This window comes from Salvelinus namaycush, unplaced genomic scaffold (genome assembly GCF_016432855.1).
Source record: "Salvelinus namaycush isolate Seneca unplaced genomic scaffold, SaNama_1.0 Scaffold204, whole genome shotgun sequence".
NCBI classification, from domain to species: Eukaryota; Metazoa; Chordata; class Actinopteri; order Salmoniformes; family Salmonidae; genus Salvelinus; species Salvelinus namaycush.
The window spans coordinates 54,538-63,197 of NW_024058831.1; the positions used below are offsets into that span (position 1 = coordinate 54,538).

General features: G+C 44.0%; 1 protein-coding gene across 1 annotated transcript in view; it reads right to left on the minus strand.

Moving 5' to 3' along the window:
• The window catches only part of LOC120038021 (polysialoglycoprotein-like), a 53,177-nt gene extending 45,309 nt beyond the window's left edge, over positions 1-7,868 (minus strand). Inside the window, exons 1-4 of the mRNA XM_038983964.1 lie at positions 7,808-7,868; positions 7,564-7,629; positions 7,314-7,400; positions 6,817-7,180 (exon numbers count right to left, since the gene is read on the minus strand). Coding sequence (XP_038839892.1) covers positions 6,817-7,180; positions 7,314-7,400; positions 7,564-7,629; positions 7,808-7,868 — 578 coding nt within the window. The remainder of the gene's footprint in view (positions 1-6,816; positions 7,181-7,313; positions 7,401-7,563; positions 7,630-7,807) is intronic.
• Positions 7,869-8,660: the final 792 nt, after the last annotated feature.

Genomic DNA, 8,660 nt, shown 5'->3' on the forward strand with positions numbered 1-8,660 from the left:
ATAGGCCTTAGATATATCCGGCTCTGATTTTATTCCATATAGGTGTTAAAAACATCATAATGTAGTTATTTTAAACCGAGTTATATCAGTTTATATCAGTATATTGCGATTTTCGGTATTTTATTTGTGCTGCGTTATGGTGAGTTGGGCACGTCTTCGCCACATGGCTAATGTTTGCTGCTAATTCCAAAGTTGAAGACGACAATCTACAACCGAGCAACGATTCCTCTGGACAAAGGACAACTTGCCCAAGATTCTGATGGGAGCTCATCAAAAAGTAAGAAGTATTTATGATGTTAATTCGTTGTTCTGTTGAAAAATGTAAATCTACTATTCCGCCATTAATTTCGGTGCGGTCTCGCTTTAACGCACGCTGTATGTCGTAGTAACGTTAATTTAAAAAATCTAACACAGCGGTTGCATTAAGAACTAATGTATCTTTCATTTGCTGTCCAACCTGTATTTTTTAGTCAAGTTTATGATTAGTTACTGATTAGATTAGGTGCCTCTCCCAAGATTTCTCCCGGCATTTTGTTTGCATTTTGGCTACTATTCATATTGTATAACCACGATTTGTGCCGCTAAATATGCACATTTTCGAACAAACTCTATATGTATTGTGTAATATGATGTTATAGGACTGTCATCTGAAGACGTTTGAGAAGGTTAGTGAAAAAATTAATATCTTTTGCTGGTTTATTCGTTATCGCTATTGTTGGCTTGAATCAATGCTGTTGTGTGGTTGGCTATTGTAGTAAGCTAATATAATGCTATATTGTGTTTTCGCTGTAAAACACTTAAAGAATCTGAAATATTGGCTGGATTCACAAGATCTTTGTCTTACATTTGCTGTACGCTGTGTATTTTTCATAAATGTTTTATGATGAGTATTTAGGTAATTCACGTTGGTCTCTGTAGTTATTCTAGTTGATTTGGTGAGAGTTGTGATGGTGGCTGCAATGTAAAACTATGATTTATACCTGAAATATGCACATTTTTCTAACAAAACATATGCTATACAATAAATATGTTATCAGACTGTCATCTGATGAAGTTGTTTCTTGGTTAGTGACTATTTATATCTTTATTTGGTCGAAATTGTGATAGCTACCTATGCAGGAAAAAAATGGTGGGAAAAAAAAGTTGTGTCTTTTGCTATCGTGGTTAGCTAATAGAAATACATATTGTGTCTTCCCTGTAAAACATTTTAAAAATCAGAAATGATGGCTGGATTCACAAGATGTGTATCTTTCATCTGGTGTCTTGGACTTGTGATTTAATGATATTTAGATGCTAGTATTTACTTGTGATGCTATGCTAGGCTATGCTAGTCAGCTTTTTTACTGATGGGGGTGCTCCCGGATCCGGGATTGTGATGAAGTAGAAGTTAAACCAAGTTTATTCTTCCCAGAGGGTCAAGACAGCTGCATTAGACAAAAAACATATTCACACAAGCACTGATATTTAATCCTTTCTCCTATGCTGAGTCTCCTCCTACACCTCTAAACAGCCAATGCATCTCTGTTGCTAGACAGAACCTTTATGATATCTGTTCTTCCTCACTTCATCTGACCTGACCGCTACCCCAAAGTGCTCACTCCTCCCCAACTCAAGGCTGTCATGGTGATTGGTACCAGACTGTGTCTCTTCTCATCCCAGAGGATCCCACCCATAGGATGCCTGATGGCTAACAATAACATATCCTGACATAATGTAAACGTTATACATTAAGCGCTCTCCCTCAGTGACATGAATTAGTATATTTCATATTCTCAGAACCCAACAGTAGGTTTTAAGGTGTGGCTGCATGTTTGTCGTGGACGCATTGTCACTCTTGATGTTCTTTTTCCAGATTGCAAGTGAAACACCTTTAGATGTAAGTGCCAGTTGGTAACTTTCTCACACTTGCTTGTTTAAGGTATGGATGCAACACCCCAGTATGTCTGCAGGGGCTGGTCACTGAGATTTACCATGTTTCACATGCTACTAGACTAACCTTCCAAGTAAATATGTTACAAGTCTGAACTGGCCGTCCTTGTCTTTCCTCAACTAATTGAAACCTCAGGGACAGACATGCTAAACGACTTTGATGTCAGAGCTCCCATCAGCCCTCTACACCTCGCTGTGAGTAAAGCCTACCTGCTCCTGTAGTGGTCTCCATATTACAAATGCCACCCTATTCCCTATTTAATACACTACTTTTGACCAGATCCTTATAGGCCCTGATCAAAAGTAGTTCACTACATAGGGAATAGGGTGCTATCTGGGATGCAGGCATGGTGTTGATTTTCCACAGGAAGTTGACTGTCCAGACAGACTCACACACCAAATTCCTATCTATTCCTGATTAGTGTAAAATACATGCATATTCTACACAGTGATGATGAGGATGATTTCCTTATTTTGCCATTTGAGTTAATCAACCTCAGAGGAGAAGTAGAGTGTTTGTTTCTCAATCCCACGCTTGGCAGGGACCTCCGATGTTGATGCTGGGCGGGAGCAAAAATGGGCTCCCGATTGAAAGACACTGGTCTACTTTAGGTCAAAAGGCCCCTCAGGCCCCTCAGGCGTGACGTCCGCTGAAGGCCCATTCTGCTAACCGCGGCCTGCTAGCTGCCTAGAGCTACTTGGAACCCTGCTACTCCACGACTGGTCTATCGACGTCACCGCACGAAGAGGCAAAAACAGACGTCCCCCAAAGGCCCTTCTGCTAACTTGCTAGCCCCGGTCTGCTAACTACTAGCTTGCTAGCCCCGGTCTGCTAACTGCTAGCTTGCTAGCCCCGGTCTGCTAACTGCTAGCTTGCTAGCCCCGGTCTGCTAACTGCTAGCTTGCTAGCCCCGGTCTGCTAACTGCTAGCTTGCTAGCCCCGGTCTGCTAACTGCTAGCTTGTTGGCCCCGACCTACTATCTGCTTGCTTGATAGCACCAGCCTGCTAACTGTCTGAATCGCCGTGTCCCCAGCCAGGACAACCACTCACTGGACCCATATGTTCACTTGGCTACGCATGCCTCTTTCTAATATCAATATGCCTCATCCATTACTGTCCTGGTTAGTGATTACTGTCTTATTTCCCTGTAGAGCCTCTAGCCCTGCTCAATATGCCTTAACCAACCATGTTGTTCCACCTCCCACATATGCGATGGCATCACCTGGTTTAAACGTCTCTAGAGACTATATCTCTCTCATCATTACTCAATGCCTAGGTTTACCTCCAATGTACTCACATCCTACCTTACCTTTGTCTGTACACTATGCCTTGAATCTATGCTATCGTGCCCAGAAACCTGCTCCTTTTACTCTCTGTTCCGAACGTGCTAGACGACCAGTTCGTATAGCCTTTAGCCGTACCCTTATCCTACGTCTCCTCTGTTCCTCTGGTGATGTAGAGGTTAATCCAGGTCCTGCAGTGCCTAGTTCCACTCCCACTCCCCAGGTGCTCTCATTTGTTGACTTCTGTAACCGTATAAGCCTTGGTTTCATGCATGTTAACATTAGAAGCCTACTCCCTAAGTTTGTTTTACTCACTACTTTAGCACACTCTGCCAACCCGGATGTCTTAGCCGTGTCTGAATCCTGGCTTAGGAAAACCACCAAAAACCCTGACAAAAAAAAACTGACAAAAGTTCTGGGACACTGTAAAGTCCATGGAGAATAAGAGCACCTCCTCCCAGCTGCCCACTGCTCTGAGGCTAGGAAACACTGTTACCACCGATAAATCCACTATAATTGAGAATTTCAATAAGCATTTCTCTACGGCTGGCCATGCTTTCCACCTGGCTACCCCTACCCCGGTCAACTGCCCGGCACCCTCCACAGCAACCCACCAAAGCCCCCACCATTTCTCCTTCACCCAAATCCAGATAGCTGATGTTCTGAAAGAGCTGCAAAATCTGGACCCCTACAAATCAGCCGGGCTAGACAATCTGGATCCTCTCTTTCTAAAATTATGTGCCGAAATTGTTGCAACCCCTATTACTAGCCTGTTCAACCTCTCTTTCGTATCGTCTGAGATTCCCAAAGATTGGAAAGCTGCCGCGGTCATCCCCCTCTTCAAAGGGGGTGACACTCTAGACCCAAACTGCTACAGACCTGTATCTATCATACCCTGTCTTTCTAAGGTCTTTGAAAGCCAAGTTAACAAACAGATTACCGACCATTTCGAATCCCACCGTACCTTCTCCGCTATGCAATCTAGTTTCAGAGCTGGTCACGGGTGCACCTCAGTGCACCTCTGCCACGACATCATAACCGCCATCGATAAGAGACATTACTGTGCAGCCGTATTCATCGACCTAGCCAAGGCTTTCAACTCTGTCAATCACCACATTCTTATTGGCAGACTCGACAGCCTTGGTTTCTCAAATGATTGCCTCGCCTGGTTTACCAACTACTTCTCTGATAGAGTTCAGTGTGTCAAATCGGAGGGCCTGTTGTCCGGACCTCTGGCAGTCTCTATGGGGGTGCCACAGGGTTCAATTCTCGAGCCGACTCTCTTCTCTGTATACGTCAATGATGTCGCTCTTGCTGCTGGTGATTCTCTGATACACCTCTACGCAGACGACAACATTCTGTATACTTCTGGCTCCTCTTTGGACACTGTGAACTAACCTCAAGACGAGCTTCAATGCCATACAACTCTCCTTCCGTGGCCCCCAACTGCTCTTAAATGAAAGTAAAACTAAATGCATGCTATTCAATCGATCACTGCCCGCACCTGCCCGCCCGTCCAGCATCACTACTCTGGACGGCTCTGACTTAGAATACGTGGACAACTACAAATACCTAGGTGTCTGGTTAGACTGTAAACTCTCCATCCAGACTCACATTAAGCATCTCCAATCCAAAATTAAATCTAGAATCGGCATCCTATATCGCAACAAAGCATCCTTTACTCATGCTGCCAAACGTACCCTTGTAAAACTGACTATCCTACCAATCCTCGACTTCGGCGATGTCATCTATAAAATAGCCTCCAACACTCTACTCAACAAATTGGATGCAGTCTATCACAGTGCCATCCGTTTTGTCAATAAAGCCCCATACACTACCCACCACTGCGACCTGTATGCTCTCGTTGGTTGGCCCTCGCTTCATACTCGTCGCCAAACCCACTGGCTACAGGTTATCTACAAGTCTCTGCTAGGTAAAGCCCCGCCTTATCTCAGTTCACTGGTCACCATAGCAGCACCCGCTCGTAGCATGCGCAGGTATATCTCACTGGTCACCCGCAAAGCCAATTCCTACTTTGGTCGCCTTTCCTTCCAGTTCTCTGCTGCCAATGACTGGAACGAACTGCAAAAATCACTGAAGCTGGAGACATATCTCCCTCACTAGCTTTAAGCACCAGCTGTCAGAGCAGCTCACAGATCACTGCACCTGTACATAGCCCATCTGTAAACAGCCCATCTATCTACCTCATTCCCATACTGTATTTATTTATTTATCTTGCTCCTTTGCACCCCAGTATCTCTACTTGCACATTCATCTTCTGCACATCTACCATTCCAGTGTTTAATTGCTATATTGTAATTACTTCGCCACCATGGCCTATTTCCTTAACTCCCTTATCTTACCTAATTTGCACTCACTGTATATAGACTTTTTTTCTTTTTTCTACTGTATTATTGACTGTATGTTTTGTTTATTCCATGTGTAACTCTGTGTTGTTGTATGTGTCAAATTGCTATGCTTTATCTTGGCCAGGTCGCAGTTGTAAATGAGAGCTTGTTAAATGAAGGTGAAAAAAAATTATGTTCAGGTGTACCACTGGTCTCCTATAGAACATTGATTATATTAAGAGTGTATCTATTCAGGTGTACCACTGGACTTTGCTTGAGACTGTGTTTGTGTTTCTATTCAGGCATACCACGGCCACCACCATGCTATGGAGGTCCTGGTTCAGTCTCTGCTGGATCAAGGTTGAGGGACAGCCAGGAGCGCACCCTCTGGACCTGTCTGCCTTAAAATGCCATGTGGAGTGTGTTGACGTCCTCATCAACCAGGGAGCCTCCATCCTGGTTAAAGACTTCTGAGGGGGTCCATGAAGAGGACCCACATCCACGCTGCAGGTACACATAGGATATCACATAGAGATTCTGTAATTAAAACGTTTTCCTGACCAAGATAACCATTTGTTTGGTCATGTTGCTAGGACAACAATATCCACTCTAGGGATGTTACATGGTATAGTGAAAATGCCCACTAGACACTGATCTAAGGTCATTTTTTGTCATGTTCTCCACTAATGATTGATGATCTAGGGAGGGTAAGCTGATCCTAGATCAGGGCACAGGGGAGACTTCTATCCAGAGCCAGGTACACAGCTAGCAGGTGACAGGCGTCGATGGCCTCAGGCCCAAAATTATTTATTATCTGCTGTGTTATCATGAGGATGTCATCTACCAACACCATTGTTCTACAAATATGTCTGTTCATGTGAAGGTTATAGTCATCCAGCATTCTGCTCATATCCTCTCCGTTTATCTTCCTCTAGCTACCAACGGTCATTCGGAGTGTTTGCGTTTGCTGATTGGAAATGTAAATGTTGCCATCACCACAGTTACTCATGTCAGGTCATAGACCTCAACTCCAAGTAGGAACCTTCAAAACAATACTGAGGACACAAGTATTACAGTTAGCGTTTAATTGAGCCAAAACATGAAAATGCAGTTACACACACACACAACCTGGACTAGAATACCCATGAACTCTTGCATGGACTCCGAGCACCATGTCCCATATCAGATATCCATGATTGTGGTCAAAGGGGGCTCAGATGCAGAAGTGAACAGTTCCTCAATGGCATGGTCAGACTGGCCGGTCGCAGCTGCCGAGGTAGCGTCGTCAGACTGGCCGGTCGCAGCTGCCGAGGTAGCGTCGTCAGACTGGCCGGTCGCAGCTGCCGAGGTAGCGTCGTCAGACGGGCCAGTGGCAGCTTCAGAGGTAGCGTCGTCAGACGGGCCAGTGGCAGCTTCAGAGGTAGCGTCGTCAGACGGGCCAGTGGCAGCTTCAGAGGTAGCGTCGTCAGACGGGCCAGTGGCAGCTTCAGAGGTAGCGTCGTCAGACGGGCCAGTGGCAGCTTCAGAGGTAGCGTCGTCAGAGGACAGGGCATCATTTGCCGTAGAGCTACCGTGGTTTGGAGAAGCTTGGGATTCTACTTCATTAGTCTCGAAATACTCTAGAGAGAAAACATAAAGGAACAGTTGGGTATTCTACAGCAACACAGCTGTTCTACACGGTCTAGGCCAAATTGCCATTAGAATGTTGAGCAACATGAACCCAACACAGATTTAAAAGTATATGTTTCAGGCCGTACCTTCTGTCTTGTTTAGCGTCAGACCCTATGGATCGGAGCAAGGCCAGGGCATGCACAATGGAGACGTCATTTGATGACAGCTCTGAAAAACGTAGGTTAAGGTACACAAGCAAAATGACCAAATCAAAGGGTTTGACAACATTATTTAGACAACTGAGTTACTCTATGGTGTTGAATGAGTGTCAAACACAGCAGCACCATAGACACAGTACAAAGCTAGAAGGGTTGTGGAAAGAAACACTTACCTCCAAGTCTCCTCTGCAGAGAGACTTGCTCTAGCTTCTGGGACTTTCCAACAGGGTAACAAGAAACTGAGGAGAAAGTGTTGACAGAAGTTGAGTTGACACAAAATAGCTACATATATTATTAGTGGTGAAGAATACAAGATGACCAATGCAGAAGAAACAGAAAGTCAAATTTGAATCTCCAACTTATAAAGTTAGGCATATTTCCCAAACAAATCCATTCAACCCAAATTAGTGAACCAACCTTTGACAACCCCCACAGTCAACACACAGAGCAGCAATTCTCTCACACCTCTCATGATCATGAAAATAGTCTGTGTTATCAACAGGTAATGTCTTCACATGGCCTGTATGAGGCTTATATAGGCCACTAATGACCTTTTACCTGACAAACATGACTTAACGATCAATTAACATGCTTGATTGAGGTGTTACATTCAGATAGAAATAGACCATGTAGAACGTATGTTGATTCTTTGGTGGGCAGGCAATCTTTTCTACTCCATATATTGCATTTATATCTGTAATGTTTAACCCTAATGGTCTCAGATCAGCAGTAAAAAGAAGTAGGCCTAATTATTTTAGGTGTAATCTTCAAAGATATTAGGGGGAAATAAACACTGTACCCAAATCCACTTTTTACAATGCTCCTGGGAAATGGGTAGGCCTCCACCATATAGTCCTCACAGTTTTACAGCTGTGTTATATTCCTTTATTTACATAGATCACATACATAAATATATATGTTAGCTGTAGGTAGCTTTGGGATAAAATTCCCATATTGTATTGTTACTAACATAAGTCATAATATATCATATTTTCCTCATTTGCTCTGTAGGAGGTTCGTCATATGAAGGACATTCAAGTGGGTGTGACCCCTAAACTGTAGGAGGGGCTCAGTGGGGTGACAGACATCCTGTAAGGGATCTCCAGCTAGTGTCTGAGGACCTGTAGGAGGCTGTGTCTACAGCTGTGGGGCAGGACAAGCATGGTATCCTAACCTCAATGTATGAAGGATTTTATTGTTAGGGATAGTAACCTCCAATCTTTTAAAATATGTCTCTGTGTCTCTCCACCAATCTCCCTTCTCTTCTCTT